This window comes from Anopheles aquasalis, chromosome 2 (assembly GCF_943734665.1).
Source record: "Anopheles aquasalis chromosome 2, idAnoAquaMG_Q_19, whole genome shotgun sequence".
In the NCBI taxonomy this organism is placed as follows: Eukaryota; Metazoa; Arthropoda; class Insecta; order Diptera; family Culicidae; genus Anopheles; species Anopheles aquasalis.
The window spans coordinates 29,745,001-29,770,000 of record NC_064877.1 but is presented as its reverse complement, the minus strand read 5'-3'; the positions used below and the strand labels follow the sequence as shown (position 1 = coordinate 29,770,000).

Sequence of the window (25,000 nt, the reverse complement as noted above, 5' to 3'; positions counted from 1 at the left end):
GTTTGGTTCCCTTTTTTTTTCCTCCAAAGCTATTTTATGTCATTAACTGTAGCAAACTGATTTGTTTAAAGCGTGCGTACATCGTGGTACAACTATGAAACACTGTGCGAGATACGATGTTGCTACCAACTCTCAATATCTGACGCTTACCGATGTACTTGTGTGTAGTTATGAGAGATCTGATAACAAAGGCGATCTAGAGTGTCGAACGAATACGGTTTTTCTTCTTCTTAGTACTGTTGGAATGTTAAAATGCCTACTCGAGACTCTCGACCAGTGCGACACGGTGTAACGATCAATAAGCTGATTCATTGCGCCCCAATGGAATCTCCGCGCTCTCCTATCGGAGATGATAAGATGTGGGATGATAAAACGCGAAACGGAGCGTAAGAATCGGTCGGTACAGAGTAGTAGCAGCAGCAGCAGCGAGATAGGCCAGCAACGTGACAGACCCAGTGCACATTGGAATAATGATTTTTCAAGAAATCACGCTGTAGCAGCAATCGAAGCAGGGCTGCGAAAAGGGAAGCTGCCAGGTCGGGTAAAAGAGCGTCATCATAGGCCGCCATTTAGCGACACGATGGGATGGGGTATGGGAAAAGGTTGAATTTATTTTTATGCTCAAACCCAACCGCAACTCCATACGAGCCAAAAAGGCAGAATCGCTGATGCTCTCATACGGTGTTGGTTTGATGCATCAGCATCCCGGCGCCGCCACCACCAGCGTACCACCTGACCCAACGACAACGATATTCTGTGCCGTTCAGAAGCGTCCGTTTTTTTCTCTTGAATTCTCTCTGTGGTGCTAGGTAAACACATCTAAATTAAAATCATGTAAACAGTGAAACCATTGAGGTCGATGCCGCCCGCGCAGAAGCAGAGCGGGGGAGGAGGAATCTCCTGGTTACGCTAACCACGGAAGAGAGAGTAAATAAATGAAGAGATAGCGGCAGAACAGACGGTACCATAAAACCAACAAATGGAAATGCGAATCCTTAAAAATCCCCCCTTTTTAAAAGGCAGCAAATACCAACGATGTAATGAAATTGTGGCATATCGGTTTCGTGCTAAGATACTCAATAAATTAGTACCGACCGGTTGGAATTATTTATTGCACCAACTGGAGGACGTGGGAAAACTCTTCAATTCAAATTGCTCCAGCACCGCTTGCCCGGACACATGTTTTTCTTCCACGAAAGTTAGTAACCATGGTGATTGGGCACCACAGGAGGAAATGGAAGGGAAAGCTATCCAACGGTAAGAAGTGGACTATTGATTCCGCACGAACTTTAACGTTCCACGACATCCACGGTATGTCCCACCGTTTGTGCCGATGGAAAACATCGGTACCGATATTATCGATTACTTCGATGTGGGGACAAGCTTATGTGACTGGATGGTATGGCACAGAACGAAACGTGGAGCGCGATGTGCACCGCCAACCAACCACGTTCCGAAGCGAAGGCAAAAGACTACGAAGAGTAGGCGGCATGGATGATTCAAAAGGTCACCAGGATGATGATGAGTGGAAACGGAAGAACCTCTGCCTCGCACAAAAACAAAAAGAAGAAGAAACCCGCCGCATGACCAGCGCGGTAGCAATACGGAGAGGGCTAGACAAACCGAGAAACATCCGGTGGTGTAGTGTCGGTGCGGGGATGTACTACTTACACAAGGTTACGCACGTTGCACGGCCGAAAGAGAAAGACAGGAATGAGAAGAAAAGAATTGAGTATGACCACCGCATAGTAGACGAAGAACTTGAAGTAGTAGCGGAATTTGCTAGAAGTTTCGTAGAAGATTGGCAGCAGAATCACCGCACACACTAGAAACAGCTCGGCGTAGCTCGAAATCATGCTGCTGAATCAGGGGACGAGTGGGTCGGGCAGCAAAAACAAAAAAAAATGCACTTTTAATCCTCCTCTTCGATGGTCCCGGCGATTCAAGGACACCGGAATGTGTGTTCTTTGGTGGCCTCAGGATACAGTGCAAGGATTCCCGACCGGATGTCTCATGACAAAACGGCGCAACACACAGACACAAACTGGCACGCACGCTATCACTTCTTCACACCACGAACCCCTTCCACTGCACGCGCCCACGCGTAAGGATAAGGAAAGAAAAAGACTCCTTTTATCGTCCCGCGAAGAGTTCACACTCGGCTCTAGTTTTATCGACCGACGTCGACACGTTTGGCAGCGAAGCCAAGGTTCTCTAGGATCGGTCGCTCTGCGCCACAAGCACCATTTCCCGTTCCCCAGCCGAAAAAGGATGCGAAAGGATATCGGGCGTGCGCCAGTAACGCTCGGGGTGCAGCACTTCGATCAATCACACACACACACGTTTGGCACAGCTGCTGGAAGTGCACCGCACGGGACGGCACGGATTCACGACACGCTAGACAGTGCTGCTCAGTTGATAACGCTCGAGTCTTTGGCACCTGCAGCGTCCTTTACCGTTTATTTACCTCGAGCCTCAACCGCCGTCCTAAAACAAGGTTCGGCTCGCGAATTCAAAGAATCCCATGCAGCCAACCATTCCCTTGCAGAAAAAGGCCCGTTTATGGGGGCCGCTTTCGCACTCTAGAACCCTTTGAACGATGATTTTTCACTGTTTTTCCAAAGTTTTTTCATGATTTTGGTTAGAAATTGTCGGCTCTTCTTCTTCTGGGTACTTTTTGAGAGTTAGTTGAAGTCGGTCGGACTATACGAGCGCACCAGCATAAAAATTCAAATATTCGAACATCGAGCATAAAATGAGCAGAACTGTTCCATTTCGAATTTCCCCCGACTGTCAAGCATAAAATCCGAAACGGCGGCGGAAAAAGTGTTACCTGGTTAATTAACACACCCAGCATAGGCAGCATAGGCATCATAGGGAGCATAGGGAGCATAACTCGCCAGGTTTTGTTTTGCACACACCACAAACGGACGGTTTTTGAAGTTCTAAAAAAACAGGCCGAGTCCTGAGTCCTGAGTTAGCTGCTGACCGGAGAAGGTTCGTTCGGTTCGATTTCTGTACGCGGATATTTTATGCGGACGGTGGAAAACGCATAAGTGCATCGGTGTGAAAAACTCCCCCTTTCGCGGTGCTGCTTGAGCATAACCACGGTCTCGCCCTTCCGATGATGCGGATGCCGAGGAACGCAGAAACAGCAGCGTAGTGTGCGGGGTGTTAAGGATTCGGATGCTCTTCCGACCCTCCGTGTTCGTGACTCAAGGATTGTGTTCCATTTCCCCGTCCTGTATCGTGCTGCTCTGGGGTGACCACCAACGGGACTCCTCCTCTCGTCAGAACGAACATTCCTCTCGACACTGAACCTGAAATCGAAAATTACAGCCTCAAAAAGGGGCGTCAAGGGAGCGAGCAGTAAAGTGTTTGATGCGATTTCGGCAGCGCCTTCTTGCAAAAAAGGTTACGTCGTGTGTGCGCGTTGGAACCGGAGTTCTTTTCTTCTCTGCAAAGCAATTTGCCTTCGCGAAACAAACAGCTTCTTGTGCTTGTGTGCTGGGAGGGGGGTTGTTCGGAGTGAAAATGCCCTCTGCTATCGATCCGTTTCGCCAACGGAGCGGCCTGTGTGGTTGGTGAAAACGGCTTTCACTTGAGTGTCTTGAGAAAATCGACTTTCTTTGTAGCGTTGAGCAAGTGGTCGGTAAGCAAATGAAGAAACGGGGAAACTCTAAGCGTTCTGAATAGAAGCTTCGTTTTTTTATAGTGCCGTGGTACACTTTTTCACAAGTTACCTTTTGGCGAAAACATTTCATGTGACGCCTTCTTTGTTTGTTCCGTTGGCTTCGGGAAGGTTTAAAATTAATATTTCGACCAGCAAGAGGGGGCCACTAATTAAGGCGTCAAAAGGGTGATTGCATAAATTCAGGCGACAGGGATTTTTTTTTGTAATCCTTCGTTGTGGACAGGGAGTTGAAAAATCACATATTCATTTCCATTTTCTAAAACCAACAACAGCTAGTTAGCACCAGTTGCAGCGAAGTGTAGTGAAATCTCAGTGGGTGTAATCTGTGTGCGAATCCTAGTCCGTTCGAATGTTTTACTGTACAGAGTCGTCGTCGAGGATGGTGTGTTGTGTGCGATTATAAAAATCATATAAAAGCCGCATCGGTTTCGTAGCTCGTAAATGGTTCTATCGTGAAATTAGTTGAGTGCTGCGCATCCAACCCGCCCATACCGTGCTGCTGAGTGGATTGCCAGGGCAACAGGATTCCATTGCACCTGCCATCCGGTCCGCGGTGCTGCACTAGTACCGTCACCGTTCGAAGCAACCCGTTGTTAAGCGTCGCCAAAAGAGGAGTCGGCTGGCAGATACCAGCGCCAGCCGAAAGCTGGACCGAAACGCGGACAACACGACCGCAACGAAACCCACGGCCACTATGAAAACCCGCCTGACGACGCTCACCTGGAGGGGATCCGCTTCGGTCGATCCCCGGTTTTCGGCGGCCATGCTACCGTGGTCCATCGCCGACATACGGAACCACGAGAGTTATGTAACGGTAAGGTTCTCCGCACGCACTGCCAATGCACCACCAACAGCAGCCGCGTTACACTACTGCATCCGCCTCCCATGCGCTTGGGAGTCGGGACCTTGCGCCCAATTTACTCGCCCCGTGCCCGGTGGCAGAGAGACCTTCACCGAGTAAACCGGAAGGCACAAACGAACGGGGAAAAAAGGGGGAGAAAATTTTGCGGAACCAACATCATACGTAGCGGCTCTTCTCGGCCAGTGCGGCCACGACTGTCGAACCTGTCCGTCCGTCCGTCCGTCCGAGAGGGTGCGCGGTAGGTTGTACAAACTTCGACACGTCCAACGTCCTCTCTAACCACCCCTCTGCCTCACGTTGTAGCTTAGGAAATTGTATATCGATTTGATCACCTCCCGTGACCCCTTCGGCATCCGGCAGCCGGGAAAATGTACGCATTTCGCGATCGGATGGGGTGGTGGTACCGTGTTTTGTGCAGACTGGGTCGACCAACTTTATGCTCCGCATACACTCCGGCGGTACACCGAAACCCATTCATCCGCTTAACGAGATTACGTTCTCATCAATTATGAACAAGTCAAACAGCCTCACGGTGCACAGTTGCTGCTGCCGCTGACACCGTGCATCACTCGTGCCTTGCTGCCATCCACCACCGGTCCATCGGTGGTGTCCCGTTGTCGTCATTCGGCGAACTCGGAGGAAATCATGGCGGAATGGGCAGGAGGGCAGCTTTATTTTATTTTTCGATCGAATTCCCGGTCCCATTTGCTTCCGGCTTTTTTTTTGGTCCAGTACCCAACGGGTCCCCAGAATGGACGGATGTAAATCGGTAAGGGATGTTGATCCGTCAGGTTTTTGTCATCAGCCATGGTGTGAGAAAAGTTCTAAGGGCGTGTCGAAGTGTCGACGAAGAAGGTCCTGTAACGAAGGTCGTTTGTTTTTTGGTACTACATTTGGTTACACCCTTGAGCTGCTGGGTAATTCGGCCTGCTCCTTTGCTCCTGCCATAGTGATACACCGAAATCTCACGAGTATTGTTACCATGGAGCTTTATGATTTTCATCGACCGAGCGAGAACGAACCAATTACGCTGCTAGAACTCTCCAAGCGCCACTATTGTCAACGACGGCCATTTTTGCGATCGACTGCGTCACATAATGGTTCGGAATCGTGAAATTATCTTGCACGAACCGGCCCCATCCCCATGGTCTGCTCCGTGAAGGCTAATCATGATTCCAAATTCTGTTCTGTTGGGGAGCCCTCGAGCTCCCCGGATGGCGGCGCGGTGCAGGTGAGGTTTGGAAGAGACAAAAGTAAATCTTCACGACGGATGAATCCATTTCCATTTCCCATCGTCGACTAAATCGCTAGTAGCACTCTCGGGCACCATGAGGGCGTAATTGCTTACCATCAGGGAAGAAGTCGCTGCAGAGCTATCGCGCCATTTCTGGCAGGTTCGCTGAGTGCGCGGCGAAGAAATTGTGGTCCCGGCTGTTGCCCCTGTCCAAACCGCCCTCTTCGTCCTGAGCAAACAGCAAGTGAGTAAGTGAGTGCTGTGGAGGCGAGTGGTTAATGCAGTTAAGTTCCGTTGTGCTGGTCTGGTTGGTCTAAACCGGCAGGATGTACCCGCAAACCGTTTCTCCTTGCCCAGCTCTGCTTGCATAACGGCAGCGAACAAAAGCTTTACCCCCAAGCTGTGTTGCTCGTGCGATGGATGTTGCTGCAAAGTGTTTGCAGGGTCCTTTCTTCCGCCGAGTTCGCCGTTCACTGCCCGGTTGCCAACCGCAACCGCCGCGCAGAGGTGGCCGAACTAGGCGATGATGTTATGAACGCAAACTGCTGCTTTAGTCGCCATTTCAATCGCAGCCACCATTGCGAACGGAGACGCGGAGGTGGTTGCTATGCACTGGATAGTGCTACTAGGAGTACTGAAAAGCATAAGCAAACGTGCTTGCCTGGATTGGATGGCGACAGCAAGTGCGCGCCTCCGAGTGCCATCTCTAATGGTATCCATTCCGTGCCATTTGCTACAGAAATTAATTATGGCTAGGACCGTTTGTAGCAAAACAGTAAAGTGCCGGCATGAGGGCTGTTATTAAATTTTCATTTTAAATGCAGACTGAGTGCTGCGGTTACAAGGTGCCCCTCGTCGACAGCAGCCAGGGTTGAATGTGGCCGAACAGCGTGGCCACATGCGAGTTCGGAGTGGTGCATAGTTTCCCAGTAAATTTCACACGAGTCATTTGAACTCGTATGAAAAAGCGGAACAAATATTGATCCTAGGCGCTATAGCTAGCATGTTCTTTGCTCCCGCTGATGCTGATGACTACCAAACATGAAACACATGCGCGCGCTCTGCCTGTGGCATCATTTGTGCTGCAAAAGCGGAATAGGTTGCTTCGAGTATGGTTGCCATGCCATCGTCATGCTGCACAAAGACAATCGTATGACGGCTCTCTACACCTACCGTCGGCTTCCCAACAGCCACACAGCTCCTCTTCTGCATCTGCCTTTGAAGTGCACGGATTTATTACTCCCCCGGGGGGCAAACCGACCATCCAACCGTCGGACCAACGTGCACGTCGTTGGTCCCTGTTCGACACACCGAAGACGGGCGAGATTGGGTAAGATGGCGGTAAAAGGAATAAAAGAAAATGGCCCAGAAAGGAAAATAAAGCCCTTATCGCGCTCGGTGGGGGAAGAGCTTTCGTCTCTCTTGTGGCATGTAGCAACGAGAGCAACTCAACGTCATCGTCGTCGACATCGTCAAATCGACACGGAATTCCCGGTACATTCCCACATCCAAACACATCCAATTAGTGGCAGCGACTCCTCACATCCCCCTCCTTCTCCCTCTTTTTCTGTCGCTCCTCACGTGGATCCTGTGCCCGGATGTATTAAGACGATCCTAGATCCGATGGGGGCCGGGTTTTCGTGTGAAAATGAAAGGATACTTATCGCCCCTGCTGTCCACTTGTTATCGGACACAGAATTCCGGTGAAAGCGGTTTACTGGGTGCCTGCAAGGTCTGACGTTTGGAAATGGACCAATAAAAGCGACGGTTTTGCGACCCCCCCCCGAAACATGGATCCGCAGTGTTGTGTAAAGCTGCTGTAACGTACAATTGGTACGCCAGAGGACATGGGCTATCCGCCAGCAACCAACCAATCCCTTCCCGATCCGCATGAGAAGGTCGTAACGTGCAGTCATCGTGCAAACGACAAGTGACAAGTGGCTTTATCGTTCGCTCACTCGCTCATAAACCAGCTTTCCAGCGCATTAGCTTTAAAACTTCATCTCGAGACGCAGGCAGGGAGTTGGTGGATGTTGAGCTTCCGTTTTCCGGTCCGTTCGTTCCGTCAGATTCGATCGGGCCGATGCCAACGAAGTCCCGCTCGGGACGATGTCCTTCACGTGTGCACACGTGTGGTACACGGGATATTACAATGTTCCAAAGGTTGTGGAAACTGCTCCAGCGTCCATCATCATCCCGGGTTGGTGCTGGAAGACAATAACGAACCGGGACACTCGGGCTTACGGATGATTTGTGCTTTGTACGGACGAATGTTAATGTGACCGGCGAGTGGGACATGTTTGCGGCAGCAGTAGCGGTGGTTGGCAATAACTTGCCGTGAATTTATCGCTTATCGTAGGGCTATAATATTAAATTCCTTCCATTGTTCTTCAACTTCTCGATCGAAATATTCTTGTGTTCGGTTCACTTCTGTTCCTTTCCCAAAAATTTGCTTCCATGCCTCGTGTGCTCTGCCTCAGTTCCGATGGTGAAACTGATGGTTGTTCGATGGTACAATCTACTACCATTAATGCTACTCTCAGCACTTTCCACTTCCATAGTTTTATGGATGCCTTTTTGCACGTCGCACATTGGCCAGCTCGTGGTCGATCGTTTGCGACATTGCGCTACTGCCGGTGAAGGAGCGCATCGATTTCTCAGTGGCTTGTGAGTTGATTCGAATCTTACACCCCCGGGTGTTCTCTATCTCTCTTTCCAGCTCTCGGTAGGTGTGGAGGATGGTGTGCTGGCGGCGTACAATACGGACTTTGAGCTGCAGTTCGAGCACAAGCTCAAGTACATTCTTGGTTACTGCAGGTAAGGTTTCAAACCTTAGCAAAAGGAACAGATTCAAAGCCAAAGTTTTGCTCACATCTAATACCATTTCTCGTTTCGTTCATCAGAGTGATTGTGAAGCAGGAGAAGGGCAAGAAGAATGCGGATTTTCTTATCCCAAAAGCGACGAGCACACGGCCACAACCCATCACCATCGGCAACGACAACGTGGCGGAACTGTTTGGGCCCGAGTTTGGTTTGATCTATCTGCTAAAGAACCCCCAGGATCCGCTGCTGCACATACACTTCTATGAGTGTGAAAAATATGAACAGGTGCGTGCGTAACTTGGTGTTAGTATGGTTGTTGTTGTTGTCGTCAAAGTAACTTGTTCTGCCCTTTGAAAGAAGGCTATCACTCCCGGCCTTTCGGCTGACGGTAAGACATAGCCGTTGAACCTCTTGAACCTATGAGGTATTCCAAAGCTCGGTAATCTATGCGCATACGAGTGTCCAGTATGATACGAGCATGTCATCATCCTGTTTCGTACCGGGAACAATCACCGGTTTTATGATGATTAATGGCCGTAACCATAAAAGTGCTTAACACTTACCTGCTGCCACCTTCTTACGCTCCCTCCCCCCGTCCCCGCCCCCGGAGGTGGATAGTTATTCACGCCGCACCCCACGACCCATAGATGAGATTGCGTTCCTTGAGTGGACGCAACCTGTGGAACGAACCTTGCCGAGAAGATAGCTGATTACTTTCACTCCTCTTTCCGGGTTTCCGGCTCTGTGCGCAACAATTTGACCCTCCGCTCGCATCATCAACCGCCCCCCACGGCCCGATATGTCTCTATAGACCCGGCACACGCAAATCCCTTCAAAAACGGGTCTTACCAGAGTCCCGGCACTCCGGACCAGGGCACAAATAGCTTAACCAACTTTATTGCTTAGGGCCCTTCGGGATGACTTCATTCCACTTTCCACCTCGACTACCGTCCGCAGATTTCGTGGTGTACAGGAAGTAAATAGAGAGAGAGAGACATGTTTCGACCATCGCCGTCGGGTTGGGTTCGAGAATCGTTAAAGGTCCCGATTGGTATGTAAATTATCTCATTAGCCCGGCGGTGGGCTATCGGTCGGTAGCCCCATTCAGCCCAGTGGCTCGCGGGATTAGCTTCGATGCTCTGTGTCCTTGCCACTGACTTATGCCGAAAGTGATGTGTCTGGCGTTCGTTGATTCATCGTGCATCGACACCACGGGTTTATCATCATTGGCCGCGGTAGTAGGGTTCTGGTTTGCATGCCTATAGTCACTGGATCGCTGTTTTCGATTCACCGCACGTTTTGACGCTGGTGTCAAGTGTCGCGGCCCAATGATGATAACGTCCCATAGCCATAGTCAACCACGAGGCCTTTCTGTTAATCCTTCTACTGCTGCTGCTGCTGCTGCTGTTGCTGCAACAGTGCTCATTATCGCAAATGGAACCGTGTTCTGTCGAAGAACGGGCCGCTGAATAGTAAATGGTATCCATTATCGCTTCAACTACTGTCGGTCCATTTCGTTCATTATCTTAATCTTCTACTCGGTAACTCGGGAACCAGACCAAGCGTTGATGATTTGTCTTTACAGTTCGGAGTGCGTAATCGGATGCTTATTGATTCATTTACCCTAACGCCTTAGTGATGCTGAAACCACCTAATATTCTAGATCTGGAAGCTATGTGGCGATTTATTCTTGTTCTTCACACTGAAATATTGCTATACGAAGGTAGCACCTGCTCCTTAAAAGCTTATAAGATTTTTGGGAAAAACTTTGCATAATGTGGTAATAATGAGGACTGGTATGAGAGTACAACAATTGACGGTCAAGAATAAAGTAATATTTTTTAAAATAATAAAAATAAAAAAAAACATATTACGAATAATCGAAAATCTAAAGCGATTTTTGTGTTGATGCTCTAAAACATGATCTGCTGTACCGTCCATGTAGCCCTGAACGAGGCATTGAGTATCCGTGCGCGCCTAACACTTTGCAAGATGTCCTTCAATGTCCTTGCTTGCGTGCTAGTGAATGAAAATAAAAGGAAGTAGACGTTGGTGAAATCTGCAAAGACGGTTGATGCGGTCTTCTCCGTTTTCCGGCTGACGACGAAGCGGAACGCCGAATGAAAACGAAGTCTCTCTTCATTGAATTCTACCTCCCGCGCGCACCACTAACACCATAAGTTCCATTTCATTGCGTCAACAGTCCACCGAACGCTGTTGCCAGTTCTTCCACGGTTACTTCTGCCTTTGTTCTACCGCTATGGCGTCACTAAACCTGGCCTGGCCGAAGGGTCTAGCAGAGGATGGGGCGCCAATCAACAACTGGACCAGAGCGGGAAGGTGCTGGACCTGAGTTGGTACGAAATATCCCACTAAGCAGCGTCGCGTGACCAACGGCAGAACGAACGAAAGTGAATACTATGGCGAGTGATCGGCGTACGGTTACTGGCAGGTGGTCTCCTGGGATCTGCTGGTGGGGACATTGGCCGTTACGTTGAGCGTCGTCAAGCATTTACTGTCGCGCCTCAAGTGTACCTCGGCCCTTACTCGAGCTACCAGTATGCCAATCGTGCGAACTGAAGTGATTTGAATCTCAGTATCACGTGTGTCCCCACCGGAGATGAGGGGTGTGAAGGCTGTTTTTGGGTGGTGCCGCTGCGTGACTCGAACTTTTTTGCGTGATCGGGGTCGCCATCGTAGCCGTGGGGTTTTGGGACCACCACCAGAAGCCCCACGGTGGCGCACTGTGGCGGATTTGACGAATCCGTGCAGCTGTGGGCTTCGTTCAAATTCCACTTTCGGAGAATGCTTGTTATCTGTTATCTTCCGCATCAACTGTTAGTAACTGGTATCCAATTATGAATTTTGCTGACTGCTAATCCCTTTACAAGGAATCGTCGGTTGGTCTGTGCCAGTTTCATCTTTCCCAATCAGCGTTAATTATCATTTCTCCCATGGCCTGCGCCACTTTTCGCTACACAGTGCACAGTGACAGAATCAACAAATCCACCACCACCATCATTCGATCTTTGGTCAACAATCAATCAAACCTATCGCGGACCAAGCGAAGCGCGTTGAGGGTTAATTAAATTTGTGTTTTATTTGCATTTGCCTCTTCTGATCGGCCGGCATACTTTGGTCGGTCAGCTGCCAGTCACACCAAATGTGTCGCCTAAAGCGGTCCCACCTGTCACTGGAACGTGTTGGTGGTTGTGTATTCAGTTTTGCGTGAACTTTTGAAAAGAACTCCCGTCAGAATATCCAAACTTTTCTCTTAATCAATGGAACTGTTAGAAGGCACGACGAACTGTTAACGAAACTGTTTCGCAAGGAACGAAGAATCAATTTCAATTATGACAGCCGGTTCCATGCGGCATCGGCGTGTACAGGCCTGCTGTGCTTACTACTACTGCTGCTACTACTACTACTACTACAGCTGTCACTGCCCGCTACTACTGGTGCTAATGCTGCGGGCAATCGATTACATGGCGTCGTCGCTTACACTAGACCACTGTTGTACACAAACACTCATCCGCCTGCGGCCTACTGTGCGGAGTGTGTGCATGAAGGCAATGAAAGGCACCTTCCGTCACCAACGTGACGTATGTCCGAGCAGGCGTTGCGCACCGGACGGAATCTCGGAAATAGAATAACACTATACAGCCACCGAACACACTCACACGTCAGCTAAACACATACGCGCTCCTGTGTCGCGATTGAGCTCCTTACAAGAATGACGTTCGTTCGGATGCGAGTGGGAAAAAACACGAATTTTCGATCGCATCGTGTTTTCCGATCCGATCGTGAGCTCGGGCTGGCTCGCTTTCGTTTCACTTTTCCTGCTCAGCTCAGTAGTCAGCTCGCACCAGCGTGATCGTGTACCGAAGGAGGCAGACACCAGCAGAACGTGCTTGTAACGCGCAGTCTACCGTGGACGATCGATCGGTTACGGCGGAAAATACGGATCTCGCAACAATCATTCGTCCGTAGAAGGAGGTGGCTGCACAGTTGCTAGATTTCGCGTGTTGTGCGCGAATAGAATGACACTTGGTAAAGCGAGTTGTTGCGGGTGTTGTGAATTTATCCGAAAGATCGGATCGTAGGCAAAGTTGGCAAAGGTGTGCAGCGCCATGTGCGCGTGTTTGTGCGTCACTTGATAAAGTTGTCTCCGTAAATGTCGTTAGCGAGGAACAGAAAGTGTGAGAAGGAGTGAGCAAGGAGCGAGGAGTTGAAATTAATTCCACTAAGTGCGGACGCGCTCGAAGTCCGTGTCGTGTCCTCCTTGACCGACCGATTGTTCTCGATTGCGTCGTTCCGCGTGTTACGAAACGGACGGAACTTGTACCTCCACTGTATTACTACTGGTGGTGGTGGCGATAAACTGATGCTTCCTTCCGGTGCCATCAGTGTCAGTGGGAATCCTTCCGGCACTTTGTCGACTCCCTGCTCCGGTGATCCATGCATGACCGCGCTGATCAGTGAGTCGGTTGTTGGCGTGAATCCGCTTCCGTTCTGTCAGACGAATCCATAAAAACGTGGCTGTGTCATTGCCTACTAGCGGTGCGGTTTGTGTTTTTACAATATTTTCTTTCTTCCGTTTTTTTTTTGCTGAAACTTTCTTAGCTCCATCATTTTCCACGGTGTCAGTGCACTTGATCGTGAACACAAAAACGCGCTCCCGTGTGTATCTGTGTGCGGGCGTGTGTTTGCTGTGGTGTGCAAACACCACCACCACCACCCACTGCCAGTGTGTGGTTGGGGCCCATCACGCCGCTTTCGTCATCGGGCGAGTGGTCGAGTGATTATTTTTAAATAAGTTCATTAAATCAGGCCAACTCGGTCACGGATTGTTTTGCGGATTGTGGTGCTAAGGTTGCCGCGATCGCACTGACGACTGAAGCGCACCTTCTTGCGCCGCACCTTAGTCGCCATTGTGAGCGGATCGACGAACGGGCATAATATCGGAAACAATCAATCGAACCGCCTGCCCGCAGCGTACAGTAATGTGCTCTGCCTGTTATCATTGATTCAATAGATCACGCAAGGATTCAGAGGGCCCTTTATGTTTGCTCCTGCCACTTATGTGTGCTAAAGTGCTGGCTGGCTTCCACTGCATTGCCAGCGATTGTCACCGACAGGATATAGAACTTCTTGACCGGGCGACCGAAGAGTCATCCACAGTAGCACAGCGAGAGTGGCCAGAGACAGTGTGTGAACCATTGTGACAACGTGACAGGGCATTCCGGTGGTCCAGCGGGCTCGATAAAGTGTACACACACCGGGCTGACAAAGAAGTAACAAAAGAAGAAGAAGGGAAAAAATAGAAACCCTCGAAAGGTGACCGAGCCCCGAGAAGCCATACAAATCAAGTTCAATAGGAAGGCGCACGTCTGTGACGCGAATATTGTCTCTCTCTCTCTCTCTCTCTCTCTCTCTCTCGCGCGCGCGAGGGGGTAAACAAATCAATAAAATTGGCATCGGAAACGGTGCCGGAAGGGTGGGTGCCAAAGCAACCGACCATCCATCGTCATCGGCCCACACCGGACGACTAGTGAAGTGGATAGTGCGTTTGACTTAATTGGCAGCAATTGATGCTGATTGAGTGCTGGTGCTGGTGCCATTATTTCGCGTTGTTCGCCGAATCCGATGGTCTGAGAGTTTGTGTGTATGTGTGTGCGGAGAACACGCGGCCACTATTGCGTGATATCAGCCGCAAACGGCGTCCACGGCACGGCCGGCTCAGCCAGCCAGCCAGCCAGCTAGTGAAGCATCATCAGTATGTTTACCCTTCCACTGTACAAAGATACCACGATGATTACCTCCTGGAGTGATGCTTCCTCCTATCGGATGAAGAAAAATGTAAGTACAGCCGAACGCCGCATCCAATCGCCATTTTTTTTACCGCTTACCGGGCGCCTCCATCGGAAGTTACCGCTTACCAGGCGCCTCCATCGGTTCCGTATGGGTGCGAATAAAATTTATATTCCGTTCCGACGGATCACGACCATCACTCGCATCATCATCACCATCATGACCGGGGAACCGAGGCGAATTATCTACGCCGATCACAATCGATGAGCACACGGACCCAGAACCACTAGTGGCACAGGGTTTCCTTCCGATTTCGGCAAAGATCCTGTTTCTTCATTATTATTCCCACTGCCCTCCCCCCGGGCACACACAACAACAAATCGTTTTTCGCTACTCATCTGCACCTTCCACAGCGAGAGAGAGAGAGAGAGAGAGAGAGAGAGAGAGAGAGAGAGAGAGAGAGAGAGAGAGAGAGAGAGAGAGAGAGAGAGAGAGAGAGAGAGAGAGAGAGAGAGAGAGAGAGAGAGCGAGAGGAGAAAAGGTCGTGTGGTCGCGAGGTCGCGTGGGAGATCCGACCATCCGGTCGAACCGCTGTTCGATGCTCCGATGTTTTCCGTGTATGGCTTTGGCGCCCGAAAGTTGTATAATTTATTCATGATCCGCCCCCCGCCCGGCCCTTTCCTGGAACCAGCGGTCGATGGTAGCAGCTTTCGGTTGCGTTCGTTGCCGTGGGGATACCGGGGAGACTGGGTGACTCGCGACATTTATGCTGCCAACTTTATCGCAACCAATTTATCTTTCACCACCGAATGGAGTTGTTTTGCTTTATCGTTGGCTGAATCCTGTCTCTTCGCCTTTGGCTAAATTACTTATACACGATAAGCGAAGCGTACAGAGCGTTCTTCTTGTTTAAAGTGCACTGATCGCAATGAATTACTAATAACATTTAAGCTGTGGACGTGTTGTTGGGGATGATGCTAACGAAATGAGCAACTGGTTGTGTAGGAGATCATCATCTCAAGCTGTACAGGAATAGCAAAACATAGCCTTAAATGGGTTCTCTTCAGTCGTCTTGCTGCTCCAATTTGAAGGCCAAACAACCTTTTACAAAATCTGCAACTCATTTGCTACGAAATGTTTTTCAATTTTCCCTCCGCATGATTGCGTACCATCAAGGCCAGCCACGTGGACGGTGTGTTTTTTGTCTTGTCCAACAACAAAAAAAGTAGCAAAAGAAACATAATCCTATCTTGACGCCAAATCGTCTGTCGCTAGCGCTCCGTTTTGAGAGTGCGCGGTGTTGTCAGTCAAACGGCAATCGGCTGCCTGGACTGGGATTTTCATATTTTAGAAACAAAAGGTTTTCTCGTGCTCCAAACCAACTGTGCTCTCCCGACTAAACGACTAGCACGGTCGACTAAATAAGCTTTCTGCGAAATGAAACGAGCTTATGTCCGCCGACAATGACACGGCGACGACGGCTTAATCCGCGAGCATATTTAAACATAAATGCAATCCGGGCTCGGGGGTACAGCGGCGCTGGGGCTGGTGTTATCGGTCCTCCTGGTGCCTAGCTGTCTCCTCACGAACGATCGTTAGGGAAACCATGAACACGCGCACACAGTTCACGAGAGCGAATGAGAAGCGAGAGAGAGAGACAGAGAGGCAATAAGGCAACAGCACTGCAAAACGGCAGACGGAACCGGAATGGTAAAAGTTTTTGCTTCCGACGATGACACACCAACACGCGCACACCGCGCTGCTCTAGGGTCCGCTGATGACGGCGAGCATCAGTTGCTGCGGAAAGCCGGAATGGTTCTGTGGGGTGAGTCTGGGTCTGAGTAGCTCTCTAATCAGACCCAGCACAGCGAGGAAGTAGAACCTATTTTATGTGGTCCTTTTTTAATCACAATCTCAGACACACAGACACACTATGGTGGTTGGCAAACTTGTGCTATAAATGCACCCCCAACGCATCGAATCGCAGGATAATTATATTAAAAGCCATTCAAAGAACGGTTGAAGCTGAACCTTCTTAGCATCTATAGCAAAGGAGCGCTTTAAAACCGATACAGCCAAACGATCGTCGGATCTACGCCAAATGAAGCTTTTAAGCTAGTCTAAGTGTTTTATTTTGTTCATTAGGTATCCGTTAAACATAATCGGTGTGCCATTTTTCTAATTTAACACTTTAACAAATATTTTCATGGCAATTAAAATGGTAACTTCCGTTCTCAAAAACTGCGATTCGCGGACATTGTTCGTTTTTTGCCTCCATCTCACAAAATCGGCGGCCAAATCGCATCAAATTTTTATTGAAGGTTGCGGTGGGCATGCTCTCACTGAAACACAGTGCAAAGTGCGGTTTAAAATTTTTAAAAGTAGTGATATTGATGAGAGAACCATCAACCATCGAAAATGTTAGAAGTCATCAAATTGCAGGCCTTATTGGCCCAAACGGTTACTAATAATCCGGTCAAGCAACAATAAATCAATTTTGACCGAGAGTTATGAAAAAAAAACAACCAAAATATCAAAAGCGACAAAATTGACTTATTTTTCCGATGAAAATGCTCCGCCACCGCGCGGAATATCGACAAAGGACACGGTAAAAGCCACAATTGGTAACAATTACCACTTGCGGCTAACTCGCCAGACTTGACTCTATCAAATGAACATGCATTTACATCATTGGGAAAGGTAATGGCCAAGCAGCGCTTCCTTTACGAAAATTTGAAAAAATGGATGGGTTTAAAAAAAAATGGTACAGATTGGCGGTTTTGTTTGGTTAGGAATCCAAAAATTGCCTAAGATAAAGTTAAAATGTGTAGCGAACGATTGCCATTACTTTGGAGAATAATTTTATCACCCTTTTCCAAGAATCAGCGTTTATTTTCGCAAAACAAATAACTCGGTTTCATATGCATACAACTGGTAGGATGGCCAGTGCCAACACAGGTCCCTGCCAACGGCTCACAATTCTGTCGAGTCACTCCGAGGGGGCTGCTGTTGTGCCATACACAACACCGCGGTGTGTGTGGTACGGAAAATTAGGCCAGACAGTGCCCCCGCCCAGTAAATTACTTCCCCAACAACTGTTCGTTCGTTGCGCACATTGAAGCACACCTTTTGCACACCTTGTGGGACCGCCCAGGATGTGGCTACCGGATGGGTCATTATATTGATTTCAACCGCCGCTCCCACAACTTCATCGGCTTTTACTTTCAAGTGCCGCGCCAGAGGGCGCAGAGTGCGCCTGCCAAAAGGAGGTGCCTTTGTGCCACTTTATCCACCCTGGCGGCCGGAAAACCGGATGAAAAAGCGAGCGAAGAATAAGCGAACCTTCTGTCCCACGAGATCTAAAAATAATGACTTTCTTCCATCTTTGTCACTTTGCTCTGGTCAACGATTGCCAAAAAACACGGTTGCCGATCGAAGGGAACCCGGTGGCTGGCATCCGGTCGTGATCGAAGCGGAGTGCTCATGGTGGGATCTATTTAGTAGTAGCGCAAATCTCTATTTAATGGCAATCGATAACCGGGGTGGGCTGTTGGCTACTCGGCTAACGTCCAGCGTGATGATGATGATGCCGACAAAGTCGAAGTTCGCTGGACTTGGTACACCAGATACATCGCCATATCCTGAACCACTTGCAAGCGTAACTTCAAGATGCTGTTTACCAACACCAAATAAAGTGACAAAAAGGTGAAAGCACTCTTGCCAGGTTTGTGCAATTGAGCAAATGGGTGGATCTGATCGTTTTTCGCGTTTTCTGCTTCGAGCATTTCGTCTGTGATTCTTCTTTTACCGGAAAAGCCCCCCGGGTAGCAACATGTTCAACAAGCGGCAATTGAACGAAATCGATCCCACAGGGATGGCCAACGGGCACCTTCGGAAGCTTGCATTAATAATTCACTTCAAGTTGGCAATTTAAATCAGCGATCCACGATCGGCGGCGATTGGCGCGTAGGGAGAGGGACTTACGCAATGTTCGCTTCTTCGACGTGCATTCATATTAATGAGCCTTTTTTTTGAGCGAACGAGCAAGGAGATGCGGTCTTAAGTGCTGCTACTTGACCATCGGTACCGGTGAATCGACCATGTGGATGCCACTTCGCGGAGCCACTTTGCAGACTTTGCAGGCGCCAGCACCGACTTTAGCCGACGTTTTCCCCTAACATCAGCGATAAAGTTTAATTAGAATCATTAAAACGGAGCTTTTTTGTTCCTGTTACTTGTAACAGCTACTCATTAATAACGTTGCTTGTACAATGGTCCTGCAAAAAAAAATCCATGGGATAGTATCGAGCACTGGCAGAATCTAGAATTCTGGGGCCTGAGGGTCTCTTTAAAAGTTGTACGGCATGTGCGGGGAAACGGTTTACAGCATGCCGTAGCCGGCAAAATGGGAAATTATGGCGAATTTGATGAAATATTAAGGTATCGTCGACGATTGATTTACAATTCCAAGAACCATGAACATCGGACCTTATTACTTATTTATCGGGAGTCTTCGTTTCCTGAAAAACTCTCTCGCGAAAACCGCGATCGCGTCCCCTTGGTCTTATTATCAACATTTTTATAGGATCATTAAAAAAGGATAAATGATAAAAAGATGAAGGAATCAATGTCAATACAGTCGCTCCATCTCAATCTGCTCCTACCACGCACTCTCTGGCCAACCGAAAGGCCAAAGAAGACTTCTCAGATACAGGCTCTGTCATTTGACAACATTCTCTACATAACTTAATATGATTTATAGCCCATAGCTCAAAGCGATTTGGTCATTACGCTCTCGGAGCATCAACTCTTCGGCTTTCTTTCTGTTCGTGACGACGAGAATGAAGTCAAATTAAACCTGAATTACGGGTTAAAATGCACTGATAAAGCCCTGACGTACCTAAAACCGCCGCCGCCGCCGCTGCCATACGTGTTTTTCTTCGTGCACTGCACTCATCCGTACAGCCACACGGCAATTGTTTGGATATTTAAGGGAGAAGGTTACCAAGAAGGAGTACCTTGGTCATAAATCACCATCACGTAACAGTCTGGGCCATAGAATCGACACATTGTGACGCGTTCATAATCACTCTTCGCCAGCTTAATCATCAGCATCAGGGCCGTTGTACCGATTTTTCATCATTATCCCATAATTGAGGTCACACACAGGCATTGAGCTCTCGCGTCAGCTGGCTCGACCTCACAGTTTGCGGCCACGGACCGGCCGGTTTGTCTGGTTTCTGAAATGAAATGGTACTTTTACTTTGATCCCGCCAAATGTGGGCCACATGACGGAAGTGAAATTAAATATTAACGACTCGCTTTCTCACCTTCTGCCGCTGCAAGTGTATTCCGCCGGTCCGTTTCCATTTTCATTTCATTATTTGAAAGCGGTACTCGGTATACCCCGTTGCCAAATTTGGTCCCTGGACCACGGACCAATCCGAGGTAGTCTCGGAGAAAAGGATTCCGCTGAACGATTCCATCCTGTACCGGAAATTCATGGGCCGGTGGCCCTGCTTCGGAACATAAAAATATCCTTCCATTAATGAACAGCCCCGGCAGCAGTAGCAGTAGCGAGCAAAAAGTGGTGGCCAGCAGGTATGGAGGGTGATGAGCAAAGTTAAAAATAACCTTTCGATACCATTCGCCGCTCTGGATCCTTCCCATCGTAGCATCCTTTTGGTCGACGGTGATTGAGTTTCAGCAAAAGCTTCAGAAGTAACGTCGCCGAGTCCCCACCATCGAGCACACCTGAACTACAAGCATGAAAATACACATGTCTCGGGGCAACCTTATTGCTTCGCAGCGCAGCCAATACGCAAAGCTTTGGAAATGAATAAAGCCGGAATTTAATTTGAATCCCGGAAGCCAGGCTTCTGCTCAGACCAGATCATTATATATAGGGAAGAGGGACTTCGATATTGCTTTCCGTGCGAAAGATAAGCTTTCGAGAGTTGGAAAGGAATCGTACGTAGTATGTTGTGAGCGGTGTGTGGGAGAACGAGATGAAAAGTTGAAATTACTTCGCCGAGCTTTCCATAGCCACACCAAGCACCAACCTGCAAATCCAAATGTTGTGTTAAAACGATTTGATTTCATATTCTGAATTTTGAAGTTTCGCTTCTCTAAAACGAATTAAATCCCTTGAGTTGTGGGTTTTGGTTGGGGGGAGAGTTTACATTGTTTCACCTTTGTGTTACCACCTTGGAACCATTCTCCATGGGACCGCTTTAGCGTCTCGTTCGCCTGATTTTAATTCAAATTAACATTTTATCCACGCGCACGATATTTTGCGCTTTAAATGGGTGTCCTCAGTTCCGTGCTCGGTTGGAAAGCGTAAGGAACGCTAGTCATAATGAACGATGACAAATCGTTTCAAAAACTGCTCCCCGAAACCTGGTGCTGATTTTCCATTCGTTGTTGTTGCTTCCCCCTTGGCGTACGGATACGAACAATGAAAATTCAATTACATATAATTAGATCACGGGAAGTTTCATCTTCACGCTCCAAACCAGGTTGAAGCAGCGCAGAGAGACTAACAGAACGGTGCTCAGGTCTGTAGGCCAGGAAGTACACTCTTCTATCCAGGTGGCTACTTCCGAAGCACGCCCCTGGTTTGGAACTGAAACCTAAAATGGAAACAACTACAAAGTGTTTGTCGATCTAATCATGGGTTCGTGGGCACTGCTTTCGTAGAAGAACGGAAACTTCACTTTAGACACTTCCTCTGCTCTTGGCCACACAGTGCTGGTTAGTGCTAGTTCCTGGTTGCAAATCACAAAGCGTGCTCTCCATCTTACTCTGTCTCTCTCTCTCTTGTTGCTGTTCGGCGATTTCATGGTTTACGGTGCATTTATTTTTGGTTTCACAATCTATGATGTTGTTTCCGCGAGGCGTGCTCCGACTCTGAGAGTCCATGTGGATCACACGTGTGGTTTCGCTTCGCAAAACAGAGATACACATTCGTAATGGCTTCCGTTGGCAGTGCAAATGGAGTTGCAGTGTGCGGGTCAGAATTTACCTATATTACCTTTTATAATGTTATGTGCTTTAACGATATTTTGAGTTTCGTTTTTCACTGTACTTTTTGAAAGAGAGCAAAAAAAATTGAAGACTTTGCACTTGTACACATTCTACCAGAACTGTTTTCATTGCAAGGCAGATTCAAATAAAGGTTTACAGCATTCAAATCATTGTTTACTTCGATTGTTTGCTCATCGGTCACTTTGCTTGACTGGTACGGAGCAGCGATTGCACATAGCAAGCCAAGCGTCATCCACAGTGAAGCCAGCTTGTTTCCCTGCCCTGGAATTAGCCAGATACCAGATCTTCAGAATAAATTAAGACGAAACTGCCCAAAGGTTGTATAACCCGACATTTTCCCCATTCTCCATGGATTTAGTTTACCTCAACTAGGTAGGGAATGACTGACGGAAGTATAATGAAAAGTATCGATTGATGGGATGCAACTGACAGCGAGTGATTTCGAAATGTCCGGTCACGTTATTGAGAAAGCACTGCCTTGCATTGGTCGAACAGGAATATTAAAGTGAATTCAGCATCCAGTCTGTTTATCGTACCCGTTCTGCATCTCTCTTTCTATCGCACTCCAGAAAGGAAATATCATTTACTGCTCAAACCATCTATTTGCTTTGGTTGTTAGCGGCGAAAGTAAACAACGCGGATGTGCAACGGAGATCGGGGATGAGCGGGAAGCTGCTGTGAGCGCACGCCGGACTGACAACTACGTGTCAAACGGTGGTATCACTCTCAAGATGCGCGCCCGCGGTACAGCACGAACGGTCATCCATCCACACACGATGCAACAGCGCGATGAAGCTATAAATATGCGGCACTGCTGCTACTACGATCATTGCTGATCTTGGAAAAGTGTGCATAGAAGGAGAGGAGAGGCTTGGAGGGCGAAAGAATTGAATTCAAACCCCGATCACATCGCACTGCAACGATTTGTTCTAAACTTCTGAAAATAGACACTCACTCGACTGGTGTGGAAACCTTCCAATCGACAAACGCGGCATCGCTGCCTACTTTGCGAACAAATTGTCTGTCAACTCTGTAATCACGTGTCTCGGTGATGGAGATCGCTTCGTTGTCTCGCTGCTGGAACTTTAACCTCCGTGAGCCTCCCCCTACCGTCTACCCTCATGCCGGCTTCTTCCTCGTTCGAGATGAGTTTTCGCGCATCGTTTCGTTCGGACAAAAGACCACGTACGTGTACCTCCGCCCGCCGGCCGGCTCCCTTCGACAAGTAATGCCGGCAATTGTAATGCCAGGTAGGGTCGCGTAGGGTCGGTAAGCACCCCCCCCCCCCTCGGGTCCGTTGGTAACACGCAACAACTCGTCACGTGCGCTGGAATGAGATGGCGATGGCAATGTGACGCGAAGGTAAAGAGGGTGGCTTTTATGGGGCGTTAATTACCTCGCTGGCCGGCCCGTTCTGTTCCGTACGCGCTAAGCACACCGCGATCGCGGGACAACATTTACGATCATGCCAGCGTTAGGCAACGATCGCTGTCGACCGTTTTCCTCCGTGTGTTCTATTCCTGAATCGTTCGCGTTCGCTAAACTTCACTTCACGATTCTCTGTTCACTTTCTAGATGGCCGAACTGATGCAACAGATGCGTGATCCGGCCACGATCGGGGCAGGCGGTTCCGTCGGCAGCATCCCGCAGAGCATCGTCTCGTCGAGCGCCAACGCAAACGATCTGCAGAAGGCGCTGCGCAATCAGGGCATCCACTCGACACCGGCCTCCAACCTGAAGCTATCGGAGCAGATGCGTCACGCACAGCACGACGGTAGCCCAACGGTAGTGGCTTATCATCATCAGCAGCAGCAGCAGCAGCATCAAAACCTACAGCAACATCACGGCGTTGGTTACCATCACCACCACCACCAGCAGCAACAACAACAACAACAACAACAGAATGGCACCGCCCTTAACCGGCTGGCCACCTCGAAGAGCTACTCCGGAGGGTTGAATCACTCGGCGAGTGGTGGCAGCGTTGGTGCCGGTACCGGTACCGGTGGTGGTGCATCCAGCATCTCATCCAGCCTTTCCTCGCTCCCCGACATCTCCGCCAACAACTCGCAGTTCTTCGAGGTGCTGTACGTGGGCAAAATCAAGGTGTCGCACAAGCGCGTCCCGTACACCTTCATCGACGATGCGCTGCCCAAGTTCAAAGCGTACGATGCGGAGAAGCTACGCCAGCAGCTCGATGCATCCCGAAAGGTGCGTTCTCGTGTGCGAGTGCTACATTCTGCTGCACTGTTTCTTCCCCTACCCTGGGCTAACCATTTCCTCGACGCAATTTACAGAACACACCGGGCACGGGTGCCGATGGTGGATCGTCGAATGATGCTGGCGATACGAACGCTAAACCGCCTGGAATGGTTGTGACCGGCGAGCCAGTACCACCAGCAGCACGGTCATCACCGCCACCAACTAGTGACGAACCACCCGAATCAGTCTTCCAGGGCAGGCGCGTCAGTCAGTTTGATCTTCCGACGAAGAAAATGTAAGTAACACGCAACAGGCAAGGGTGCGCTCTTCCTACGCTCGCTAAGTGGATTTCGCTAGTGTCTAGTGTATGGTTTGTACGTGTTTGTGTGCGAGCATCCAAGAAGAATCCAACAGAATACTACGACGCGGAGAAGCGGAGAGAAGGTCAATCAGAGAGATCACGCGCGTCGATTCAGCGTCGGTTAATGAATGGGTCGAGAAGGAGGGGTTCGCCATGGGTTCCGATGTGTCAAGAGGTGTCAAGAAGGAATTACTAATTTCACCCACCCGGGCACACACATAAATATTCACATCTCCAATCAACACTGGGCCGGTAGCACATCACCAATCATCTATTCTCCCTTCTCCTCTCATTATCTCTTTCCACCCGTCTCTTTCTTCCGTATCCATCTACTTACGTTCATCTCTCTAGCGAGGACGGTAGTAGCGATGAGAACGCAAACAACCAAAACAACAACAACAACAACAACATCCACAGCATTAACGTACCCGGTGCGGGTGGTGATGGTGACGGTGCGGGTGGTGATGGGCGGCCGATTGCGGTCGAAAAGCAGAAGCTGCAGGAACAGCCAACAACGCCGCCGGTATCAGCCCGTGAGAGCAAATCGCCCGATGAGGAGTAAGTGGTCGCCGTGATCCGTGATATCTCGGGCATGGTTTAGTTGATTCGCGGGCCTTTCTAGTTAATGACGGCAATGGCAATATGGCAATATGGCTGGCAGGGCACGCGTGTGACTTCGCTTCGATGCTGCATGTACCCCTAGGCATTTGTGATCATACAGTAGACGTTCGGAGTTATGCTGAGATCGCTGTTCGAATGAATCAAGACTTCAAACCAGCATCCACGCTCGCTGAACTCGTCTTCCACTATTTCCGGCTACGAAACAGAAAATCGGCAAAGGATCGACCGATCAGAGTGCACATCAGAGTGTAGATTAGTTTGTTATTCATTCATTTAGAACTCTATTGAAATCGGTTTTCATTCCGTTTATACATTTATGATCACGTGGAAGGGAATTTCTAAAGGAAT

General features: G+C 49.1%; 2 protein-coding genes across 5 annotated transcripts in view; one reads left to right on the top strand and one right to left on the bottom strand.

The window, feature by feature from the left end:
• LOC126569254 (1-acyl-sn-glycerol-3-phosphate acyltransferase alpha-like) overlaps positions 1-2,450 on the bottom strand; it is a 7,753-nt gene extending 5,303 nt beyond the window's left edge. The window contains exon 1 of the mRNA XM_050226224.1: positions 1,672-2,450. Within this exon, the coding sequence (XP_050082181.1) occupies positions 1,672-1,856 (185 nt within the window). The 5' untranslated portion in view covers positions 1,857-2,450. The remainder of the gene's footprint in view (positions 1-1,671) is intronic.
• A 1,655-nt stretch (positions 2,451-4,105) lies between these two features.
• The window catches only part of LOC126569226 (TBC1 domain family member 4), a 26,552-nt gene continuing 5,657 nt past the window's right edge, over positions 4,106-25,000 (top strand). The window contains exons 1-6 of one of the 4 annotated variants that reach the window (XM_050226173.1): positions 4,106-4,508; positions 8,510-8,607; positions 8,694-8,898; positions 23,047-23,679; positions 23,766-23,965; positions 24,383-24,589. In XM_050226173.1, coding sequence (XP_050082130.1) covers positions 4,389-4,508; positions 8,510-8,607; positions 8,694-8,898; positions 23,047-23,679; positions 23,766-23,965; positions 24,383-24,589 — 1,463 coding nt within the window. In that variant the 5' untranslated portion in view covers positions 4,106-4,388. Of the gene's footprint in view, positions 4,509-8,509; positions 8,608-8,693; positions 8,899-12,697; positions 12,713-14,039; positions 14,473-23,046; positions 23,680-23,765; positions 23,966-24,382; positions 24,590-25,000 lie in introns of those variants that run through there. The other 3 variants (XM_050226174.1, XM_050226176.1, XM_050226175.1) reach the window with 3 other exon arrangements.